Source organism: Chiloscyllium plagiosum, unplaced genomic scaffold (assembly GCF_037043375.1).
Source record: "Chiloscyllium plagiosum isolate Xiang-an unplaced genomic scaffold, Cpla_swu_hap1 HiC_scaffold_35, whole genome shotgun sequence".
Lineage (NCBI taxonomy): Eukaryota > Metazoa > Chordata > Chondrichthyes > Orectolobiformes > Hemiscylliidae > Chiloscyllium > Chiloscyllium plagiosum.
Genome location: NW_028270173.1, coordinates 46,477,224 through 46,502,273, shown reverse-complemented (window position 1 = coordinate 46,502,273; position 25,050 = coordinate 46,477,224). Strand labels below are relative to the sequence as shown.

General features: G+C 44.4%; 2 protein-coding genes across 3 annotated transcripts in view; both read left to right on the top strand.

Moving 5' to 3' along the window:
• LOC122541307 (class I histocompatibility antigen, F10 alpha chain-like) overlaps positions 1-15,483 on the top strand; it is a 30,165-nt gene extending 14,682 nt beyond the window's left edge. The window contains exons 3-8 of one of the 2 annotated variants that reach the window (XM_087979549.1): positions 1,517-1,792; positions 1,910-2,188; positions 13,079-13,186; positions 13,607-13,639; positions 14,165-14,200; positions 14,556-15,483. In XM_087979549.1, coding sequence (XP_087835675.1) covers positions 1,517-1,792; positions 1,910-2,188; positions 13,079-13,186; positions 13,607-13,639; positions 14,165-14,196 — 728 coding nt within the window. In that variant the 3' untranslated portion in view covers positions 14,197-14,200; positions 14,556-15,483. The remainder of the gene's footprint in view (positions 1-1,516; positions 1,793-1,909; positions 2,189-13,078; positions 13,187-13,606; positions 13,640-14,164; positions 14,201-14,555) is intronic. The other variant, XM_087979550.1, reaches the window with a different exon arrangement.
• The window catches only part of LOC122541298 (class I histocompatibility antigen, F10 alpha chain-like), a 189,950-nt gene that overhangs the window by 114,064 nt on the left and 50,836 nt on the right, over positions 1-25,050 (top strand). The gene's annotated exons all lie outside the window — the stretch shown is intronic.

Sequence of the window (25,050 nt, the reverse complement as noted above, 5' to 3'; positions counted from 1 at the left end):
ACTCTCCTGATTTTGGCACTATCCACCGATGTTCATGAGGAGGACTTTGCAGGGTCAACAGAGCTGCTTCTGCAGTTGTTGTTGCCAGTGCCTACGTCAATGCCAGATGGTCTATCCAGTTCCATTTCTTCTTGAGACTTCATTGCGATTGTTACACGGAGTGGCTTGCTCTGCCATTTCAGAGGGAAGTTGGAGTCACCAGGTGGGGATGGCTGGTTTTTGTACCTGAAGAACATTAATGAGCCAGATGGGTTTTCTGACAATCAACAATGGCTTCATGGTGATCAGTCATTTCTCAATTCCAGGTATTTTTATTAAATTCAAATTCCATTATCTGCCCCAGGAAGGTTTGAACCTGAGTCCTGAGAACATCAGCTGAATTTCTGGATTACCAGTCTCTAGTGATAGTACCACTGCCATCACCTCCCCATCACCTCTTGAATATCCCTTCCCCAATGATTGTAATTTAACCAAGTTCCTCTCCCCCTTCCACTTCCTGGTTTTGTACTCTCTGTAGTGAAGGCAACAGGAAATTATGTCTTTATTTCATTCACCATTTTCTTATTAATTTCCCATTTCACTCTTGAGAGGACCAGCACTAACTTTACATAATCTTTCTATTTTTAATACCTGTAATAAATTGCTGTCCATTTTCACATATGTAGCTAGCTGCTTTTCATTCATTATTTTCTTTCTAAATGATTAATCTTTGAACCGTTCTCTGCTGCTCCTTAGACTCTGTTCAACCATCTGATCTGCCATTCACCTTTAAGTAATTCTGTGCTTTTTCCTTGACTTTGATGCTTTCATTAGCTTCTTTTGTTAACCACAGTACTCCCCTTAAAATGTTTCTTTATATTTGTGTTTGCTGCTTTCTATATGTACCTTTGCTCTGAGGTTCATGATTTATCCTGTCACATTACACAATTCGAAGCCTAACATAACCTGTTCTCTGTTGGTTCCTAAATGTGCTTCTCGAAAGAAAAACTTGCTCAAAAGCAAACTATGACCTGTTCATCCAACCTACCAGTGTAAATCTTATTTTTCCACTTGCTATGTAAATTAAATTGACTACAATTATCATTGTATTGTCACAGCAATCAGCATTTCTTCTTGTAAGTTCACTGTTTACTGTTACGGAACTAGGGACCACTGCTACAAATAATTCATTCCCCCTACTATCCCTCACTTCCACCTGATCTGATATTCAACGTCTCAATGTCTGAAACCAAGATCATTTGTAACTATTGCACATGTACCATCTTTGATTAACTGTGTCATCCCTCACCATTACCGAACTTCTGATTCTTTTAGAGGTCATCTGTCCCTGAAATGTTATGACCCAAATCAGTGACACTGATCCCAATTTATATCTAATATTAGATCCCCTTTTCCTTCTGATCAGAATGTGACACTCATCCACCATTTCTAAATGATGTAACATTCCCCCCTCCCTCTGATCAGATTCTGATTATCTATTAATGATTGATTACTGACCCCTGTTGGTCACTCACAGGAATTCATATTTTCCAATGGACCCGTTCAGCTGAGGTCAGTGATGACGGCTCCATGAAGAGATGGATGAGTTTTGGATTTGATGGAAAGGATTACATTAGTTTAGAACCAGACAGAATGAGGTGGGTTGCAGCAAATCACTTTGCAGTGCAAACGAAAGAGAAATGGGATTCGGATCAAGCCTGGAACAACTACTGGGAATCATATCTGCAAGAAAGTTACATTGAATATTTGAATAAGTATTTGCAAGCAGGAAAGGAATATTTCTCAAGGAAAGGTATGTATTTCTGTTTTTATGCCATGTTCTGATCTAACCTCACTGATCTATGAAACCGCTCTCCCATTCCATTCAGTGTCTGTCTGTTGTTTGTGGTTTCACCCTTTCCCATCACAGTTCAGCCTGAAGTGTTCATCTCCAGGAGGGAGCCCAATGGTCAGGACAAGCCGCTCACTCTCTCCTGCCTGGTCACTGGGTTTGATCCTGTAGACATCGAGGTGACCTGGCTAAGGAATGGAGAGGTCATGTCTGAGACCCAATCCTCGGGGGTTCGACCGAACCACGATGGGACCCATCAGATCCAGAAAGAGATTGAGATCAATGCTGGGGATGAGGATCAATACTCCTGTCAAATTGAACACAGCAGCCTGGCAGAGGCCCAGCTCTATCAGTGGGGTAAGGGACTGTCCTCAATGATATTTAAATATTGATTCCCCGCACTGCACATTTATTGGTGGTAAATTTGCTGCCACCAATCATTCTGACTGGTGTTCATCAACAAGACTGATTTCCAGTGCTACTTCATCTTAGGCAGTGCTGGAGTCTCAATGGACAATCAGTCAGTTCATTACAGAATATTTCATAACTAATTATACCATACAGCAAATGCAGCATGATCTCCCATGAGACAGCAGACACAGCCTAAGATGAAGCACACAATACTGTTCTTCCAACATTCTCACATTATGGATAGACCTCACCTTGTGATCTCAGATTCCACTCTCAGCTCACATTGTAACTGCTGTACACAACAAGTAGTGTGTATCTGTATGTTGATATGTTTGTGTGTACATGTTACTGAGTAAGTATGCATCTGTGTATGGACATGTTTGTGTGGTCTGTGTGTGGACGTGTCAGTGTGTATGCAATTCTCTGTGTGTCCATGTATTTGTGAGTGGATATGACTGTTGTGTCTGTGCCTGGGTGTGTCTATGTATGTGTGTGATGAGGATAAGTGTATCTATGTGTGTTGGAGTGCATCTGTCTGTCTGTGTGTGTATGTAGGTGTGTCATTGTGTAGGTGTGCACTTTTGTGGGAGTGGTCTGTGTGGGTGTGCCCATGTATGATGTGTGTGTTTCTATGCAAGGGCATGTTTGTGTGAGTGTGTGAGTGTGTATGGATGGAAATGCCTACACATGGACTAGTCTGCATGATAGTAGAACATCCACAGACTTAGTGTGGGGCATGTTTCCACATTTCTGCTGCCTGATTTATGCCATGGTTTTCCCTCTTTTTAACCATAGCTTAAAGATGCAGCTCTCTTGTTCCAGATTCTGCAACTAGAGAAAATAGGTTTGCTGTAAATAAGCTATCACCTCCCTGTGAACACTTTGATCAGCTCATCTTTCATCCTGCTTATCATGTGAAAACACATGGCTGATCGATATGATCTGTCCTTAGACTGTATTCTTGACCAGACCAGACCACCTTAAAATGTTTTAAGAAGGTATCCCAGACCCTAACGTTTTTAGTTGTTTTGGTAGATGTAAGGTGGATATCCCAGGAGTGATGCAATTGGTCAAACCATGCAACTTTAAACAAAACAGAGTTTATTTGCAGAGTACCAAATATATGGAAACAAGCCCTTCAGTCCAACTCGTCCATGCTGACCAGATATCCTAACCCAATCTAGTCCCACCTGCCAGCACCCGGCCATATCCCTCCAAACCCTTCCTATTCATATACCCATCCAAATGCCTCGTAAATGTTGCAATTGTACAAGCCTCCACCACTTCTTCTGGCAGCTCATTCCATACACGTACCACCCTCTGTGTGAAAAAGTTGCCCTTGAGGTCTCTTATATCTTTCCCCTCTCACCCTAAACCTATGCCCTCTAGTTCTGGACTCCACCAACCCACAGAAAAACCTTTTGTATTTACCCTATCCATGCCCCTCATGATTTTATAAACCTCTGTAAGGTCACCCCCCCCCCAGCCTCTAACACTCCAAGGAAAACAGCCCTAGTCTATTCAACCTCTCCCGATAGCTCAAATGCTCCAGCCCTGGCAACATCCTTGTAACTCTTTTCTGAACCCTTTCAAGTTTCACAGTATCCTTCTGATAGGAAGGAAACCAGAATTGCACGAAATATTCCAAAAGTGACCTTACCAATGTCCTGTACAGCCACAACATGGCCTTCCAACTCCTGTACCCAATACTCTAACCAATAGAGGAAACGCCTACCAAATGCCTTCTTCACTATTCTATCTGCCTGTGACTCTACTTTCAAGGAGCTACAAACCTGCACTCCAAGTTTATTTGTTCAGCAACACTCCCAAGGACCTTACTATTCAGTGTATAGTCCTACTAAAATTTGCTTTCCCAAAATGTAGCACCTCGTATTTATCTAAATTAAACTCCATCTACCACTCCTCAGCCCATTGGTCCATCTGATCAAGAACCTGTTGTAATCTGAGGTAACCCTCTTCGCTGTCCAGTACACCTAACCTGCACATCTTTGGACTGTATGAGGAAGCCGGAGCACCTGGACAAAACCCACGCAGACACAGGGAGAACGTGCAAACTCCCCACAGCCTGAGGCTGGAGTTGAACCTGGGTCCCTGGCGCTGCAAGACAGCAGTGCTAACTGCTGAGCCCCCGTGTCGCCCATTTGCAACACTCCTACTTCAATTCCTCTGACAATCTAGAGTCTGTTATAACCCAGGCATGTGTCATTTGATCACTCTTTTCTAATTTACCTACTAGTTTGAACTTGGCTTTTCATTTTGGTTTCTTAATTTAAAAAATGTAAACCCATAGTATTTGCGAAGTGATGAAGCTAAAAGGATTAAATAATGAAAACATATAAATATGCTGATGTTGTTTAAAATCTTTAGGATTATGGGGTGACCTCTGAAATAACTCCACAGAAGCCGATATCTTTTAACCAAGTCACCCTTTATTGACACATGGAAAGTCCTTGACACTAGTCCAGCTCCCTCAGAGACAACTCTCAGTGTGTCAGAATAGAACATAGAACATAGAACAATACAGCACAGAACAGGCCCTTCGGCCCACGATGTTGTGCCGAACATTTGTCCTAGCTTAAGCACCCATCCATGTACCTATCCAATTGCCGCTTAAAGGTCACCAAAGACTCTGACTCTACCACTCCCACAGGCAGCGCATTCCATGCCCCCACCACTCTCTGGGTAAAGAACCCACCCCTGACACCTCTCCTATACCTTCCACCCTTCACCTTAAATTTATGTCCCCTTGTAACACTCTGTTGTACCCGGGGAAAAAGTTTCAGACTGTCTACTCTATCTATTCCTCTGATCATCTTATAAACCTCTATCAAGTCACCCCTCATTCTTCGCCATTCCAACGAGAAAAGGCCTAGCACTCTCAACCTATCCTTGTACGACCTATTCTCCATTCCAGGCAACATCCTGGTAAATCTTCTCTGCACCCTCTCCAAAGTTTCCACATCTTTCCTAAAGTGAGGCGACCAGAACTGCACACAGTACTCCAAATGTGGCCTAACCAAAGTCCTGTACAGTTGCAACATCACTTCACGACTCTTGAATTCAATCCCTCTGCTAATGAACGCTACTACACCATAGGCCTTTTTACAAGCTGTATCCACCTGAGTGGCAACTTTCAAAGATCTATGAACATAGACCCCAAGATCCCTCTGTTCCTCCACCTCACTAAGAACCCTACCGTTAACCCTGTATTCCGCATTCTTATTTGCCTTTCCAAAATGGACAACCTCACACTTGGCAGGGTTGAACTCCATCTGCCACTCCTCAGCCCAGCTCTGCATCATATCTAAGTCCCTTTGCAGCCGACAAGAGCCCTCCTCACTATCCACAACTCCACCAATCTTCGTATCATCTGCAAATTTACTGACCCACCCTTCGACTCCTTCATCCAAGTCATTAATAAAAATTACGAACAGCAGAGGACCCAGAACTGATCCCTGCGGAACTCCACTTGTAACTGGGCTCCAGGCTGAATATTTACCATCTACCACCACTCTCTGACTTCGACCGGTTAGCCAGTTTTCTATCCAATTGGCCAAATTTCCCTCTATCCCATGCCTCCTGACTTTCCGCATAAGCCTACCATGGGGAACCTTATCAAATGCCTTACTAAAATCCATGTATACTACATCCACTGCTCTACCCTCATCCACATGCTTGGTCACCTCCTCAAAGAATTCAATCAGACTTTTAAGGCAAGACCTACCCTTCACAAATCCGTGCTGGCTGTCCCTAATCAAGCAGTGCCTTTCCAGATACTCATAAATACTATCCCTCAGTACCCTTTCCATTACTTGACCTACCACCGAAGTAAGACTACCTGGCCTGTAATTCCCGGGGTTATCCCTATTCCCTTTTTTGAACAGGGGCACAACATTCGCCACTCTCCAGTCCCCTGGTACCACCCCCGTTGACAGTGAAATGTCTGACATTCCTCGTTATCTGTCAGCCAGAGGTCCCTGATTGGACCAGATAAACAGCCCCAATCTGGGAACTCATATTCTATGATATCCACCTGGCTGACCTCATTGCTATCACAATATCCCTCCCCCTTTGAGTCTGAAGTCATAGGTTGACCTTTTCTCTTAGGGAGCCTCCTGGGGCATTTTAGCACTGCATCAAGTCCTTCCTCGAAACTCGGTGTGCAGTGTAGGCAGTATGTAACGCACGGGAGCTTGGCTTTTATGAGAGAAACTCCTCGGAAGGAACTCAGTCTCTTTTTCCGCAAGCAAAGACATTGATGCGGCTACATCCTCCATGTCCATCTCAGATTCAGAATCTCGTGATGGGGAAGGTGAACCCATGGGTTCAGAGCCTTTCCAACTGTTCTGTGGAACTGAGCATGGTTTGTTCCCATGCCGTTTGCGGATTTGCGGGCTTTCATATGTCATCATTCTTGTTCAGAACCGTCGCACTGACTGAGTTCCAGATGTGGGGAACTGCTGACGATAATTTTTGTTCTTTTTAGCACTCTGGGCACTGGCCCATTAGTGTGGCTATGTCTGTATCCAAGCCTGGCCACCAGATATATCCTCTCACGAACATCTTCATTTTGGAGACCACTGGATGACTCTGGTAGAGTTCAGCCTGTATCTGGTAGTGACCATTGCTCAGGATAATCACTCTTGCTGTCCTCTACTGTGAGCTGGTCGCTCTGGGTCCAAAAAGGTTTCAATTCTGGTTGTGATTGCCCTTTCATTTCTCCCATCACCACCAGCTGTTTTAGTTTTGCCAGGACTGGATCTTTCTGCACCCAAAGTCTGATATTGTCAGCTGTGCCTGGAAGTGTGTATACAAAATTTAAGACCACCACAGGCTTTTCCATTGATGGTACCAGCGATTGTATATCTGCTGGTGGGAAGCAGCTCAATATATCTGTAATCACTACTTGGCCTCCAGGACGGTGTTCCAACTTGTAATTAGAGGCACTTAGTATTAGAAGCTAATGCTGAATTTGGCCTGAAGCTATGTGTGGTACTGCCTTGTCCTCTTCAACCAGACCTCGTAGAGTTTTATGGTCCATTATTATCACAAATTTCTATCAATAAAGATATTGGTTGAACTTGCTGACTCCAAATATGACTGCCAATCCTTCTTTGTCTGTCTGGCATATTTACGTTCAGCATTAGCCAAAGTCCTGGATGCATACGCGATTGGGCATTCCTCTCCATTGAGCCACCTATGAGCTAATACCACCCCGCTTTTGTACATTGCATGTCAACACCAGATCCGCCTGAGCTCATAGTGTGCCAGCATTTTAGAAGAGGATTGCCATTTTGTCACTTCACTGAAAGCTTTGATTTGACTTTGTGACCATCTCCAAGGCTGACCCTTTTTTAGGAGATGGTGCAAAGCTGGCAGGATGTGGTTTAGGTTATGTATGAACTTTCCATAATAATTTACCAGCCCAAGAAATAACCTAAGCTTCTGGACGTAAATGGAAGCCGGAGCACTTTTAATCAGAGTAATCGAGTAATACAACACGGAAACGGACCCTTCAATCCAACTAGTCCACACCATCCATGTTCCCAAAATAAACCAGTCCCACCTGCCTGTGTTTGGCTCATAGCCCTCTAAACCTTTCCTATTTGTGTACTTATCCAAATGTCTTTGCATCCACTGCTTCCTCTGGCATTTCATTCCACACACAAACCACCCTGTAAAAAGAAATTGCCCCTCATGTCCTTTTTAAATCTTTCGCTTCTCACCTTAAAAATATATCCCCCATGTAGGGAAAAGACCTTTGCTATTCATCTTATCAATGCCCCTCATGATTTTATAACCTTCTATAAGGTCACCCCTCAATCTCACATGCTCCAGTGAAAACAGTCTCAGCCAATCTTGCATAGTTTTATAACTCAAATCCTTCATTCCTGGCAACACCCTGGGAAATCTTTTCTGATCTTTTTTCAGTTTCGTAATCTCCTTCCTATAACAGGGTGATTAGAACCTGTGCACAATATCCAGAAGAGACCAAACCAGCTCCCTATGTGTCTATGTTAACTACCTGTACAATCTCAACATGGTGTCCCAACTCCTGTACTCAAAGATCTGAGCAATGAAGGCAAGTGTGCTGAATGCCTTCTTCATCACTCTGTCTACCTATGACACAGATTTCAGGTGCAAAATTCTTTGAAATCTGAGGCTTCTATGACACTACCCAAGGCTCTACCATAAATTGTGTAAGTCCTGTCCATGTTTGTTTTACCCAAAATGCAATACCTCACATTTATCCATTAAATTCCATCTGCCATTCGTCAGCTGATTGACTCAATTGATCAAGGTCTCTTTATAATCTCAGATAACCTTCTTCACTGTCTGCTATACAACCAATTAGAGCGTTGTCTGCAAACTTACCAATTGTACCTCCTATGCTCTCATCCAAGTAACATATAAATGACAAACAAAAGTAGAACACCACTGATCATAGACCTCCAATTAACTTCTCAAAGTTCTTGTCTCATACCACTAAAATTTGCCTTACTCCAATTAAAAACTTTAACTTCTATGGAAGGCGTATCCTTTCCCATAACTATTTTAAACCTAATATAATTAGGATCACTAGTCCCAAAGTATTCCCCTACTAACACTTCAGTCACTTGCCCTGCCTTATTTCCTGAGAACAGCTCCAGTTTTGCACCTTTTCTAGCTGGAACATTTACAGATTGATATAGAAAATTTTCTTGAACACAAATTCCTCACCTTCCAAACCTTTATCACACCCTCATTTTTTCTTCCAATGCATGTAATCCAGACCTGTTGACTCTGTAGCCCAAATAAGTCTCTTTGAGTCCTGAAACATGCATTTTTTCCATCTCAGGTATATGCCTGCCTTGGAGAAATGTCTAAGGATTGCATCCAGATTTTCTAAGTGCTTCTTATTCGTCTTTCCTGTTATGAGTATATCATCGAGATAAGTGATGACCTGGGATAGACCTTGTAAAATGTCCTCCATTGTGCACTTAAAAATTGAACAGGGTGATGATATCCCAAATAGTATTTGCATATATTTGTACAAATCCTTATGTGTATTAATTGTAGCATATTCTGGGAATCCTCATCTGAACACAATTTCAAGTAAGCGTGATTCATATCCGGCTTCATGAAGGAGAGCTCTCTTACCAGCTTTGCTATGGGCAAATGGCAGTGGGCGGGCCTTACAGATATGCTTCGTGGTTAACATGCAAAGTGGCCTTGGCTCCTCTGATAGTCTCGAGGCCTTCCTGGAAGACATCTGGTTATTTCATTGGGAATTTACTCAAGCAGCCATTTTCTAATTGAAAAAATGTTGAGCCAATTTTGGTAAATCTCTCTCAGTCAATTTTGCTCAATCAAGCTTAGGCCTGAGTCTTTTAGTACAATAACTGGTAACGGAACCAGTTGCTTATTTGAAGAGACCAGAACAGAAGTTGTACCCCTAATCTGTAAAGGTTCCCTACAAAAGGATTTTAGCCCAGTTGAAGTTTTGTGCAAACTTAAGGGTTGGAGTCCAGAGCAAGTTTAGTTAAAGACTGCTTTTGTGCCCACTCACACAGTCCCGCCTGTATTGACATCCATTAGAACTGGGTGACCATATACCCAGATATTGATTTTGATTGGTTCTGATTTGGATGTTCCAAACAGGATGGACTCACCAGGCTGTGCCCTCTCCTGGATGCCAGCCTATGATTTCTCTGACTGAATTTATGTCTGGTAGGACTCTCTTGTTTTTGAGTCCACATACTGGCTTGCCGACTCGGATCCTGAAAAAATGTCTAACCATTCGGCCAAGGCTTAGCTTTATTTTGGCGCTTTGCTGTGGGCTGACCGAGATCCCTCCAATCAGGATATGTCCTGAATGTGGCTATTCAATTGACTGCACTGAAGTGGTGTTCCCAAGCTCAGTTTTACTCTGCAACTCATATGCTCCACTTGCCATATTTTCCGATGATAAAGCCAGTGATCGGGCCTGTTTGAAGTCCAGTTGGGCTTTAGCCAGTAGGTGCTTTTGTATAGTTACATCATTCATACCACACACCAAATGATATCTAAGCATCTCGTTAAGGGATAAACCAAAGTCACATGCCTCTGCTCGTCACCTTAACCTTGTCAAAAATCCTGACATGATTAGATTACTTTACATTTAGATTAGATTAGATTAGATTACTTTACAGTGTGGAAACAGGCCCTTCGGCCCAACAAGTCCACACCGATCCGCCGAAGCGCAACCCACCCATACCCCTACATTTACCCCTTACCTAACACTACGGACAATTTAACATGGCCAATTCACCTGACCTGCACATCTTTGGACTGTGGGAGGAAACCGGAGCACCCGGAGGAAACCCACGCAGACACGGGGAGAATGTGCAAACTCCACACAGTCAGTCGCCTGAGGCGGGAATTGAACCCGGGTCTCCAGCGCTGCGAGGCAGCAGTGCTAACCACTGTGCCACCGTGCCGCGCACCATGGATTCCCCGGTTCTTGAATTGCTAAGTAAAACTGATAGCATCTCAGAAACATAAATGATTTGGATGCAAGCATAAGCGGTACGGTTAGTAAGTTTGCAGATGACACCAAATTTGGAAGTGTAGTGGACAGCGAAGAGGGTTACCTCAGATTACAACAGGATCTTGACCAGATGGGCCAGTGGGCTGAGAAGTGGCAGATGAAGTTTAATTCAGATAAATGCGAGGTGCTGCATTTTGGGAAAGCAAATCTTAGCAGGACTTATACACTTAATGGTAAGGTCCTAGGGAGTGTTGGTGAACAAAAGAGACCTTGGAGTGCAGGTTCATAGCTCCTTAAAAGTGGAGTCGCAGGTCGATAGGATAGTGAAGAAGGCGTTTGGTATGCTTTCCTTTATTGGTCAGAGTATTGAGTACAGGAGTTGGGAGGACATGTTGCAGCTGTACAGGACATTGATTCGGCCCCTGTTGGAATACTGTGTGCAATTCTGGTCTCCTTTCTATGGATAGGGTAAAAAGGAAAAGTCTTTTCCCTGGGGTTGGGGCATCCAGAACTAGAGGGCATAGGTTGAGGGTGAGAGGGGAAAAATATAAAAGAGACCTAAGGGGCAACTTTTTCTCACAGTGGGTGGTACGTGTATGGAATGAGCTGCCAGAGAATGTGGTGGAGGCTGGTACAATTGCAACATTGAAGAGGCATTTGGATGGATATATGAATAGGAAGGGTTTGGAGGGATATGGGCCGGGTGCTGGCAGGTGGGAATAGATTGGATTGGGATATCTGGTCGGCACGGACGGGTTGGATTGAAGGGTCTGTTTCCATGCTGTACATCTCTATGACTCGAATTAAAGGAGGCTTGGGTTGTCATATTCTTTAACTAAATCCATCATGGCTTGCAAGGTTTTAGTTTCTGGTGCCTCAGGGAAAGTTAGGCTCCTAATAACAGAAGGGGCTGTGGTTCCACGGGCTATTAGGAGAATTACTTGTTGCTTTTCAACTACCTCAGTGTTGTTCTCCTGGAAAAAATAACACATTCTATCCTTATGCTGGGCCCCGTCTTCGGCAGGGTTGATCCCAAATAATGGCATGTTCCAAGAAATGCTTACCCAACTCAAAGACAATTATTGCGAGCAGGTTTCTTCAGGAATGTGCTTTATTTTCATCACCACTGAAATAAGTCACAGATGCCAGTATCCCATCATCAATTCACAGTCCATTTATTTGTGCAAAGTCCTTGACTCTGGCACAGCTTCATTAGTGACAGCAGCCAAACGTTAGAATCTCTGACACTCCTCTTTTTACTTGTCAGCCAGGGCTCCCTGATTGGACCAGACTAACAGCCCCTACCAGGGAACACATCTTCTATGAGGTCCTTCTGGCTGACCTCATTACAATCGCGACACTCATCAAATTCATTGAGATGCGTCAGACATGAACTCACCTTCACAAATTCATTCACGCTATCCTTCAGATCCTTGTCTCAGAGTCTGTCTCTCAGTGTCTGGACGTTTGTGGGAACTTCATTTGAGCTGGATTCTTTCACTCATTTCATGTGATGGGTTCACTGCAGTCGATTAGGACTAAGATTTTAAAAATGTATTCACGGGACATAGGTGTCACTAGCTAGGCCGGCATTTATTACCCATCCCTAATTGCTGGGAAAGCAATTGAAAGTCAACCACATTTCTGTGGGTCTGGAGTCTCACATAGGCCAGACCAGGTAAGGTAAGCAGTTTCCTTCCCGAATGGACACTGGTGAACCATCTGGGTTTTTCCAGCAGTCGACCATGATCTCACGGCCATCATTCGATTCCTAATTTCTAACATCATTGAATTCAAATTACATTTCAAACCTGGGCTCCCAGACCATTAGCTGGGTCTCTAGATTAATAGTCTCACACTTGGTCCTGGGATTGTGCTAAATGCTTTTTTGGAAGGTTTTGCTCGTTTTCCTCATGATTAGCTCAGCCTAATTTCCAACAGTCAGTTTACTCCTCATCCCTTTGAGGTTTGATGTGAAAGCTATTGGTGATGCTGCCTTCTGGGCTGTCCAATGTATTCTGAGGGTTTGAACAAGGACAGGACACAGAGACATTGGGGAGAATGGGAACTGAACTGTCCGGGAAAGTAACCCCGAGGATTGGAATGACATCATGTTAACACCCCCATCAATGGGATCTTTGGAGAGTTTACTGGAGAGTGAAATTGAGTGAGAGTCAAACCAGCATTTCAACCAATCCCTTCAATTTCCAATGGGTGGGTTTACTTAAAATTGACCCCAATGAACACAGAACTGGGAATGAATCCTGGAAAAGAGATAATCCTGATATTATTCCAATGTGTTTCAGAAATTGCAGAAAACAGAGTGGAGCATTTCCATCTTATTATTGTTTTTGGAATAGTCTCTGCAATGGCTGCAATATTCGGAATAATCATCTGGAAAAGGCCTTGGAGAGGTAAGAATCAGAGAGAGAGGAATGTAGAACTGAGGGGACAGAGTGAGTGTGGGGGAGTCTCCAGTACTGGGAGTACAGGGAATGGAACTGATTGAATTCACACACATACATACATACACACACACACACACACACACACACACAAACACAACTTGTTCCCTGTCTGATCTTCTTTTGTGTGATTGGCCCCGACCAAGTCTAATATTGATCATTAAACCCAATGCACACACTCACATTCTCACTGACTGAATATCGATAGAATGGGAGAGATCTCCAGAAACTCCATAAGGTGTAAGGATGGAGGGGAGTGTGGGAATGAGGATTTCTGACACAATCTCCATTCCCTCGCACTTGTTGTGTTCTCACTCTCTGAGAATGGATTATTCCCCATTCTAATGGACATTTATTTTGTTTCTGCAGGTTCACCAAGTGGGACCTACACAACAGCTCCCTGTAAGTGACTGAGGGGACAGAGTGTTGGGAATGATGCAAAAGAGATTGGAAGTTGAAGAAATATCTTCTTTTTGCAGTGACTTAGGGGAACAGTGATGCTGCATCTCTCAAAAGTCATGACCTTTCCTTGAAGGTCCTCACTCCATGGTCTCCTGTTGTTCTTTTCCTTCATCTCTATCTCTCCACTCATTCTCCTTCTAAATCTCATTCTTCAATCCTTATTTCCCATTCTCTCTTTCTTCAATTCCTCACCCTTCACTCCCTCACTGTCCAGTGTCTCACCATCCAGTCCCTAAACCCCAAACTTCCATCTTCCTCTCATTCTCTCACAGTTTCCAGACCCTATTTCAATCCCTTACCCACCTCTCCTTCACCCTTGACTCCCTCTGTGCTATATCATGTGAGTCTGGTTAGTTAACGCTGAGGGTGATTGAATCCTGGGGTGCAGTGAGTGAGAGAGAATATCTCACACTGTCTAATTTTATATTTTATTCCATTTCTCACATTGTGTTTTTATTTTCTCAGCTTCTGATGTTGCTGTTCCAGCTTCTTCATGATTCAGTAAGTGACATACAAACTTCTCTACAGACTTATTTGGAATATTTTCACTCCCGCTCTGACCCTGTCACACCCTCCCAGACATTGGTAAATTCTGTAAACCTCAGTTCATTCCCATTCCCATACTGACGTGATTCCCTTGTGTCTGTCTTCCTGACAATGTAGGTTTCCTGGGCTTCACTGCAGGATATTCCTGGAGCCTCATTGTGGAATAATGGGATTCTCCTATTCCAGTATGATCATGGACACTATTGTCCATCCTTCCATGTCACAGCAGACACACAGAATTACAACTCATTGCTCACACCCAGTTCTTTCAGGATTGAGATTGATTTTTCCTGGGAATGTGTTTCCACAGATTGGGCAGTGGATCCCAGATCCCCAGGTTTGGATCCTGATCCTTCAAGAGAGACCTTCTCAAGTCGTGTTTCCATCCCGTCTCAGAAATGTGAGCAGTGTCACCGTCAGAGGGATCTTCACGGATGGTTCCTCCCTCACACTTCTCATCTTCACTGTCTTCAGTGGGTCAGTGATTGACCTGAAATAAGGCAACATCCCGAGGGAACTCAGAGGCAATTTTTATAGATTGTATTCTGTGTCAACCATTTTTAGTCATTGTGTACATATTTATATAACTTTTGCAACTTATCATTTTATGTTGACAAAAATCTTTTTTGATTTATAGTCATAGAGATGTACAGCACGGAAACAGACCCTTTGGTCCAACCCGTCCACGCCGACCAGCTATCCCAACCCAATCTAGTCCCACCTGCCAGCACCCGGCCCATATCCCTCCAAACCCTTCCTATTCATATACCCATCCAAATGCCTCTTCAATGTTGTAATTGTACCAGCCTCCACCACATCCTCTGGCAGCTCATTCCATGCACGTACCACCCTCTGCGTGAAGAAGTTGCCCCTTAGGTCTCTTTTATATCTTTCCCCTCTCACCCTAAACCTATGCCCTCTAGTTCTGGACTCCCCGACCCCAGGGAAAAGACTTTGTCAATTCATCCTATCCACGCCCGTCATAATTTTGGAAACCTTTATAAGGTCACCCCTCAGCATCTGACGCTCCAGGGAATTTGTTTGTTTCTATTTAATAATTATTCTATTTCAAGCTGAACAGTGATGTTTTGAATTTTTAGTAACTGTTGTGGGCTCTTTTGTGATGTATAAATTTTATAACTTGTGCTTTTTTACATATGTTACTGTTTATCATCAATGTTGAACCACAAATACCGATAGCAGTGGTGTGTAATTAATAAACATTTTTCTCTTGTTGATTTCTTCACATTGTTCATTAATGAATTTCACAAGAAAGGTTTAATTCATTCACTCAGCAGCTTGTGGCTCTTGGAACCAGCAGATGTTGAGCTTCAATTCAATAGGAACTGGGGGAATTAAGACCATCCAACTCCCCAACAAGCCTTCCCCAAACTAACCAGGATGCACAAAGTGAGGTTTATTGAATGTGTGATTCAGAGTTGGATGGTTGATAATGACTGGGAGTGTTCATTTCCTGGCGGGGGGGGTGAGTGTCCTTTTGGAAGGATCTGAATGAGTTTGAAGAGAGGGCCAGGCAGCTGCTGGGAATCAGGAATCAGCTATTGGAGGGAGGAGAGGGCAGGCTCACCAGCTGAATGTTTCCCCCAGGGCTGAGTACAATAGCGTCTGGGCTGGGACAGATGGAGAGGAACCTTCATTGTCAATGTTTCCTTCTGACAGGTGCTGCCTTTGGACACACCACCTGGAGGGGGTGGGGAGGGAGGGGGGAGTCAGTGTCAGCAGCTGAGGGGGGTGAAAGGGGACCTGGAGAAGGCACTGAGCCCTGGGACACAGAGGGAAGTGAGACAGTAACTGAGCTGGAGGGGGAAGGGGAGTGACATCCAGATGAACAGGAAGGGGAGCACCCTGGGCTGGGAGGGCAGGTGAAGTGGCACTCTCACTCCTGTCCCCATGTTGCACCTTCGGGTGTTAATGTGGGGAGTGTCCCAAGTCTGGGATGATAATCAGATCCCCAGCTCTCCATCTCCGTGCCCCTCTTGGTCTGAGGGAGGCATTAGGGCAGCCATAAACTGATTGGGTGGGGTGACTGGGAGGGTGGGTGATAAACCGGTCTGATCTGTCAGGGCCTGAGGGACCTCCAACAGTTCAAGGACTTGCTTCATGATCTTCAGTGACACAGGGACCACATCAGGCCCATGTTGGCACTCTGCTGGAAGAGGTGTTCATTACTGACCTGAGCAATGGACTGGTGGCTCAACATGACAAGCACCTTGACTCTCTGCACTTGATCAGCAGCAGATGGGGGAGGTTCAGACAAGGGCTTCTCAGCAGCTGGGCCTTTGGAGAAAAAGCATTCCTGATGCATTGTCTGGTCCAAAGCAGACCCATCTCCATCCTTCCGACCACATGGAGGATGCTGCAAAGCCCCCTAACCAGAGGCCAATACAAACCCAGCAGTTGGAGACAGCTGCTCGGACAGGAATACAAAGCAGCCCAATAGAAGGCCTCCTGGCAGCTCCGAGTACAGAAACAGGGCAGGCCCAAGGGAGAGCAGCTGGAGCTGTCATGGATGCAGCTTCTGGCCAGCAGCTCCCCGGGGAAGAGTTCTCAGCTGCTGGGTGATGTCTCTGGGACAGGACGGGGGGGGTGCAGGATATGGGCACAGGGGGAGATACAGGAGGCATGAGGGTGGCAGCTCTAACTGGGTGTTCGACCCCCACCCCACCCCCCCCGACCCCCCAACCTTGCCCTTTGAGAGTGATCCTCAGGCACCGATGGGAGGGTGGGTTTTTAATGTTTCATTTGGGGAAGTGTCTTATTAAAGGAGAGTTATATTTCTAAAATATAAGTTGTTTCTGTTCTATTGGAGTCCATTACTTTATTTACAGATTGGCAAGGAGTCATGTTAAAGTGTACGTTGCAATTTTTATTGACATGTAACATTCAGAAATTACAACCATTTACCAAATAGAGAAACTGCTCTTTAATACAAATAATCTGAAAGGATTTCACCTGAGCAGTTGAAGTTAATAGGACTAGGTTAGATTAGGAGATCTGGTCAGTATGGACAAGTTGGACCAAACAATCTGTTTCCGTGCAGTATATCTGTCAGACACAATCATTCTATGGCTGACACTGGGTTCTCTGTACCTGACTCTCACCATCACTCCCCCCCTCGCTGCCCCCCCTCCCCCACACTGGGTTCTCTGTACCTGACTCTCACCATCACTCCCCCCCTCGCTGCCCCCCCTCCCCCACACTGGGTTCTCTGTACCTGACTCTCACCATTAATCCCCCCCTCGCTGCCCCCCCCCTCCCCCACACCGGGTTCTCTGTACCTGACTCTCACCATCAATCCCCCCTCCCCCTACCCCCCACACTGGGTTCTCTGTACCTGACTCTCACCATCAATCCCCCCCTCGCCCCCCCCCCTCCCCCACACTGGGTTCTCTGTATCTGACTCTCACCATTAATCCCCCCCTCGCTGCCCCCCCCCTCCCCCACACTGGGTTCTCTGTATCTGACACTCACCATCAATCCCTCCCCCCGCCCCCACACACTGGGTTCTCTGTACCTGACTCTCACCATCAATCCCCCTCCCCCCCCCCCCACACTGGGTTCTCTGTACATGACTCTCACCATCAATCCCCCCTCCCCCCCCCCCCACACTGGGTTCTCTGCACCTGACTCTCACCATCAATCCCCCCCACCCCTCACCCCCACACTTTGCTCTTTCTAGCCGACTCTTCCCACCAAACCCCATACCGGATTCTCTGCTATCAAAAGATCTAAACAATTCTGAAATAAATTCTTTTCACAAAAGCCCACAGGCAACCTGACTCTCTGTAATGAATCCACTCCATGTTCCCTCACATTAAACTCTCTGTCAGGTTTAGCTCATTGATCACTGACTGGGTGAAGAATCTCTCTCACTGTAACTGTGTCCTCCTGTTCTGAATCTCTCGGTTTAGTTTAAAACCAATCTCAGATTTCCCTTTTCCAGACTGTTTAATGTTTTATAAATCCCATCAGGTGCTTCCTTTCCTGGTAGAATAGCCCAATTTTCCCTGCCACATGACCCAGAACCTTGACCCTGGGGGTGAGCCTGGGTGTTTCTCTCTCTGCACTCCCCCCTTCCACACTCCCCTCCCCCAGGGTCTGAGTGTCTCCCCTGTGACTGTGTCCCGCTTCTCGGCCTTTTGGCTAAGATCAAGCGTCCATACTTATCAGGACAGGGGTCGAGTTGCGAGTCATCAGAGCTAGTGGAGATCATCGCTGGATCATGATTGGACGTTGGATGTTCGTTTGGTTGTGCTGACCTGCTATTGGTGGATCTTCATGCTGGCTTCAGCCTAACGCCAATTCAGGGACCAGCCAACCTCAGAGCTATGGCCTCAACAGCTGCCCGCAGCCCTGGGCAGGGGGTTCGAAACACAGTTCGGGTGACTGTGAAAAAGGATCATACACTGGTTGTGGGATATAGGTGAATTAATGTTATTTCTGCAAATTATAAGTTCTGATGCAGAGTAAATGAATTCACATCAGTCTGTGATTGTTTTCTCAGCTAGGAGCTGAGTTAGCAAAAATGGGAACTTCATAGAGGAAGGACTTAGCATGAGACATGATTACAGAACAATGGTAGAAATACAAGCACTAGATAAAATGCTGTGAAAAGAGGCCTTTATAAACATCTGTTTCCCACTTGTACAGAGACACAGGAACAAACCCCAATTAAAAGGGCTGAGTGATAAGATGCTGTGAGGGGCAGCACAGATGGAGGGAGTAGATAATGGTAAGCAAAGGATGGGATGACGTCAAACAACCTTATGGGGGGGCCAGAGATAGGCATTTGTCACGGACAAGGCCGGATAAACAGAAGTTGTGGGATCAGTCTTAAGGAAATGAATGACGTAAGCGGAGGATGGGGGCAAACAATGGAATAAGGAAAAAATATGGGGATTCAAACTGTATAAATTTCGAGAGTTTGTTGGATTTGGTGTGCATTTGTCATTGCCTTACCTGGCATTAGACATGGCACCCACTTGCAAGTGTACAAATAAACGACACTGTTTCAGATTTTTGGTCTCGGACTGAAATTATTGAAGTGAGTGAGCTTTTGTTTCTCACAATTGGGGGCTCGTCCGGGATTTTCTTCCATCGCCAGGGGGAGTGGCTGGCCTTGGACACTGTGAAGACGCGTCCCGTTCCCCATTGAGGAGCGGTCTCGTGTCCCGGTTTGGTCTGCTCCCTTGGGTGACTGGTTTGAATCCTACAAGAGAGACATCTGAATCAGACAGTGATAGGAGGTTGATAGACAATATGGAAAAAAGGGGCCAGGCAACTCTGTGCACAGACCAGGTTAAGAAAATTGACTTTTAAGTATTGCCTTGGTGGCCAGGATTGAGTTTTAGTAGTTAATAAGGGACTAACGAAGGAACTCAATATGGATTGTGCTGTGGGTGAGGAAACAGCCTCCGGGAAAACAAAGTAAGGAAAAGGCAATGGAAATGGAGGCGGGGTCCCTTACAACATACTTCCGGAAAGTCCTTTGGGCAGGATGTTGTGGAATTGGCAAAATAATACTTGTACAAGGGAGAAAGATGATTAAATATTGTTGTTTTGTATGGACGAAGGAATCCATTCTTCGTCCCGCTGTCTTCTGGCCAAAGTACAGATCGGACGAAGACTGGGTTTGTAAATATCTGAATTTATATGTCAATGTACGAGAGAGAGTGAAAATGAAAAGAGCTGTCTAGCAGGTAGGAAGTTTAACCCTTTGTGATTTGGTTTGAGTGAACATTTGTTTGTTGGTGATTGAATGTTTGTGTTTTATTCCCTGGAGCTTGAGTTCCAGGACTGTTTTGAATCTGATTTTTATTATGGAAACCTAACATGATTTCTTTTAAGGTTAAGGATTCTATCGAGAAAAAAAAGAATGATAACTCCTGTTCTTTTTACAGATCATGACTGCCTTACTATCAGTTTCTAACTAATCTCTTTTATCTTTACATAACAGCGATTTATGGAGGACAGTTGAAGTTTCAGTTCAACATTAGATTGTAGTAAAAGCAAAATTCTATGGTTAATATCGGTGACCTTGGATTCAGCCATTGTTCATGCATTAGAAGTTTTTTTAAAACTTGAGTAGACAAATTCTTTTAAGGCAGCTCTGATTATTTTACGACCTATAGTATTGTAATTGAGCAATGATTGGTCAGGACTATTTAAGAAAACTAATTTTGGATCTAAATTAAAGGACTAAAACTGGGTAATTACAGTGAATTGCAAAATTAGGAACTGTATGCATTTTGCATTTTGACTATTAAATACTGAAGAAGTGAACGTAAATATATATAAATATATTTATAAGTTAGGAACAGGCTTTAAAGGTTATTCAAGCATGAATTGATGAATTGGTGTTTGAAGTTATGGGGAGCTAGAAATATTGCAATATTTCTTTAAGGAAAGAAAAAGGGGAAGAACGTAACGACTTATCCCCTTTGGGAGGTACCCATAGGGGACAAAGAGATTGGGTTTGTAAGTGCCCCCCTCACTAGTGGGGAGGTCAGAACATTTAAAAAGGAAATGAAGGTCCTGGTTGAGGATCCGGTGGGGTTGTCTGAACACATTGATCAATTTCTGGGGCCCAGTCTGTATACCTGGGCTGAGTTAATGTCTATTTTGAATATACTATTTACTGGGGAGGAAAGGGGATTTATACGGGGAGCTGCTATTAAAATATGGGACAGGGAACACCCGATTGGAGATGGGGATGCTGGACAGGGAGAGGTGAAGTTTCCCCTCAAAGACCCCCAGTGGGAAAACCAAAACCCGGAGCATAGAGAAGAAATGAGGGAATTGAAAGACCTGATTCTAAAAGGAATAAGAGAGGCAGTTCCAAAGTCGCAGAATCTGACTAAAGCCTTTGAAGTTAGACAGGAGAAAGATGAGACTCCCTCAGCTTGCTTGCAAAGATTAAGGGACTCAATGCGAAAATATTCTGGAATGAACCCTGAGGACCCAGTGGCACAGGGTCTTTTGAAAGTACATTTTGTGACAAAAGCATGGCCAGACATACAGAGAAAGATACAGAAGATAGAAGGGTGGAGTGAAAAACCATTAGATGAATTGTTGAGAGAGGCACAGAAAGTGTTTGTAAAGAGGGAGGATGAGAGACAAAAACAGAAGGTGAAAATGATGGTAGCTACGGTGGATGGGGTAATTAAGGGGAGAATGGAACCAGTAGTGAGCAACCGGAGCGGCGAGAGGCAGCATGTAGGACAGAGAGGAAGAGGGAGAGGGAGAGGACAAGGGGGAGCATTTGATAGAGGGTTCGAGCGACAGGGGCAGAGATGGAGGTCTTCACAGGCAGGATGCTATTATTGCGGAAAGATAGGGCATTTTAAGCGGGAGTGTCCTGATCTACAAAGGGAAGAGAGGGCAATTCCACTTTTGAATTTTGATGAAGAATAGGGGTGTCAGGGGTTCCTGCCCTCAGGGGCCCACCAGGAACCCTTGATGAACTTGAAGGTGGGACCCTGTAGGGAAGAGGCAGTCTTCCTAGTAGATACGGGGGCAGCACGGTCATCGCTGAATTTTAAAACAAAGAAGGTAGAAATGTCAACACGATCAATTACTGTTTCGGGGGTAAAAGGGGAAGGATTTACTGTTCCGGTATTTGAACCTATGATGATAGAAGGTCCTAAGGATAGGGTCATAGGGGAACTGCTGTATATCCCTGATATAGGAAGTAACTTACTGGGGAGAGACTTAATTATCTTTTTAGGACTGGGGATTGGAATTCAGGAAAAGGAATTAGTTGTACAACTGGCAATGTTGACAGAGGACGCAGAGAGAGAGATAGACCCTATAGTATGGGCAAGAGAAGGGAATCGTGGAAAACTACAGATCCCTCCCCTTACAATAAATTTAAAACGGAAAGGGGACATTGTCTGTGAACGACAATATCCTATTTCCATAGAAGGTAAACGAGGACTGCAGCCAGTAATTGAGGGACTGATTAGAGATGGACTGTTGGAGCCGTGTATGTCTCCTTATAATACCCCAATTCTACCAGTGCGGAAATCTGATGGAACTTATCGATTGGTGCAGGATTTGAGAACATTGAATCGAATAGTACAGATCAGGCACCCAGTGGTGCCAAACCCCTTCACGTTATTAAGTAAGATCCCTCATGATCACAGATGGTTTAGTGTGATAGATTTAAAGGATGCCTTTTGGGCTTGTCCCTTGGCAGAGGAAAGATTTGGGACTATCCCCCTATGAAATCTTATTTGGATTACCTTATCTGGGAACACAGGGAGAATTGCCAATTCCTGAAACTAAAGATTTGTTTTTAAAGAAGTATATACTGGGCTTGTCCTCCTCTTTATCTTTCCTCAGAAAACAGGGTCTATTGGCACAGACTCCGCCCCTTTGAATTCGCTGTTCACTCCATCCGGCTAGGAGATTGGGTCTTAATAAAATCATGGACAGAGACTAAGCTGCAGCCAGACTGGGAAGGGCTGTACCAGGCTCTTTTGACTACCGAAATGGCAATAAGGATGGCGGAACAAGGCTTGACTCATTACACTCGGATCAAAGGGCCTGTGGACCCTCCAGTTGAGGAAGAAGTCTGGACAGCCGAATCAACGCAAGACCCGCTAAAACTCAGACTAAAGAGACTTTGAGTAACTGACTATACAGTGACGGCGCGAGCACGGGATTATTTCAGTAAGATTGTATATTAAGCCTTTTTGTGCTTCAGCATGATGTTTAAAGTACTGGGAATGCTTAGAGTTATGATGCTAGCCCTCTTAGTATTGGGATTTTGTCAAATATCATTTTCGTATGTATTATTAACGGTTCCTGAGTCTGATAATCCACAAGTAATAGACACTGATGCATGCAGCTTAGTAAATTGTGGGAATGTAGCTAATCAGAGACAATACCCCAGCTCAGAGATACATCTTAAGTCCTATGGGGATGGCCTCAGGGATGGTACTTGGTATAATGGTCTCGTCACAGTACACCGGGTCCCCTTCCGACCAGCTCACGATTGTCTCGATAAGAAGTGTAACCCAATATACTTAACGATAAGGAAAACCACATGGCGCGAAGCAATTCTGGGGAGGGGGGGGGGCACTTATGAGATACAATTAAATGAAACATTTGGGATTGAAATGAAAACAAATGGGAAGGAGTTCGTGGGCTGTTGTTTTCGAATTAGCGTAGGACAGGGAAAACGGGTAGAATTACTGGATAATGAGATACAACATTTCACCCCTCCCGATGATCCTAAAGTAGTAAAAATTATAGCGGTAAAAGACTTGAAACAGACAATCGAAATAGAAACTGGGTACGGGGATGCAAATGCCTGGGTTGAATGGGTAAAGTATACTGTAAAAAGTCTGAACAAAAGCAATTGCTATGCATGTGCCTCCGGTCGGCCAGTGGCCCAGGTGGTTCCCTTTCTGCTCGGGTGGAAGCGAGACAGGCAGGGCATGAAATGTATGATAGCCCTGTACCAGGGTGAGATTGCATGGAATGATAGGAATTGTACCTCCCTATCTCTGATGTTCCCTCCCTTGGAGAAGAAAGATGTAAAAGTTCCCCCCACATTTTCCGCCGCAGTTGGAAATCACACGTCGTGTGTGCGTAGACGAGTTACAAGTCGGTCGAGACATTTGGGGGAGCTGAAATTATGTACAGAGATTAAGAACGTTACCGAAACGGAGAAGGGAGGGAACTACTCAGCACTAAAGGTTCCCCGAGCGGATCTGTGGTGGTACTGTGGAGGCAAAATATTGAGACCCACCCTCCCTCCGGATTGGAGAGGGATATGTGCAATTGTACAATTGGCAATTCCATTTACGCTGGCATTTGAGAAGGAAAAGATAGTAGGGAAAAAGGGAAGGGGTAAGAGATCACTGTTAGACACTTCTTTCGATGACAGGATTTATCTCTATTCGGTAGGAGTCCCTAGGGGGGTACCTGAATTCAAAGCTCGTAACCAGATTGCAGCAGGCTTTGAGTCAGCTCTCTTTTGGTGGGTAACAGTTAATAAAAATGTAGATTGGATAAATTACATTTTTTATAATCAACAGTGATTTATAAATTATACAAGAGAGGCGGTTAAAGGAATATCAGAATAGCTTGATGCGACAAGTAGGATGGCATGGGAAAACAGAATAGCCCTTGATATGATTTTAGCAGAGAAAGGGGGTGTATGTGTGATGTTTGGAGGAAGCTGCTGTACCTTTATTCCTAATAACACTGCGCCTGATGGTTCAATTACTCGGGCCTTACGGGGATTGACTACTTTAGGAGAGGAACTGGCTGAGAATTCAGGAGTAGACACATCTCTCACGGGATGGCTGGTATCCTGGTTTGGAAAATGGAAGGGGGTGGTAGTTTCTATCCTTACTTCCCTGATAGTAGTAGTTGGGGTATTGGTGGCCATTGGCTGTTGTGTCATACACTGTATACGAGGGTTCACCCAAAGACTGATTGAGACAGCCTTGATGAAACAGATGCCTCTAAAAGGGAATCACACAGAGGAACTTTATCGGATAAATAATGAGGAGATGAGTGAAACCAAGATGGATGAAATCTCTGAAATGATGTTTGCGAATTTTGGGAACAATGTTTAAAAAAAAGAGACAAAAATGCAGAAGATAACAAATGGTAATGAAAAGAAAAAGGTGAAATTGTGGGATATAGGTGAATTAATGTTATTTCTGCAAATTATAAGTTCTGATACAGAGTAAATGAATTCACATCAGTCTGTGATTGTTTTCTCAGCTAGGAGCTGAGTTAGCAAAAATGGGAACTTCATAGAGGAA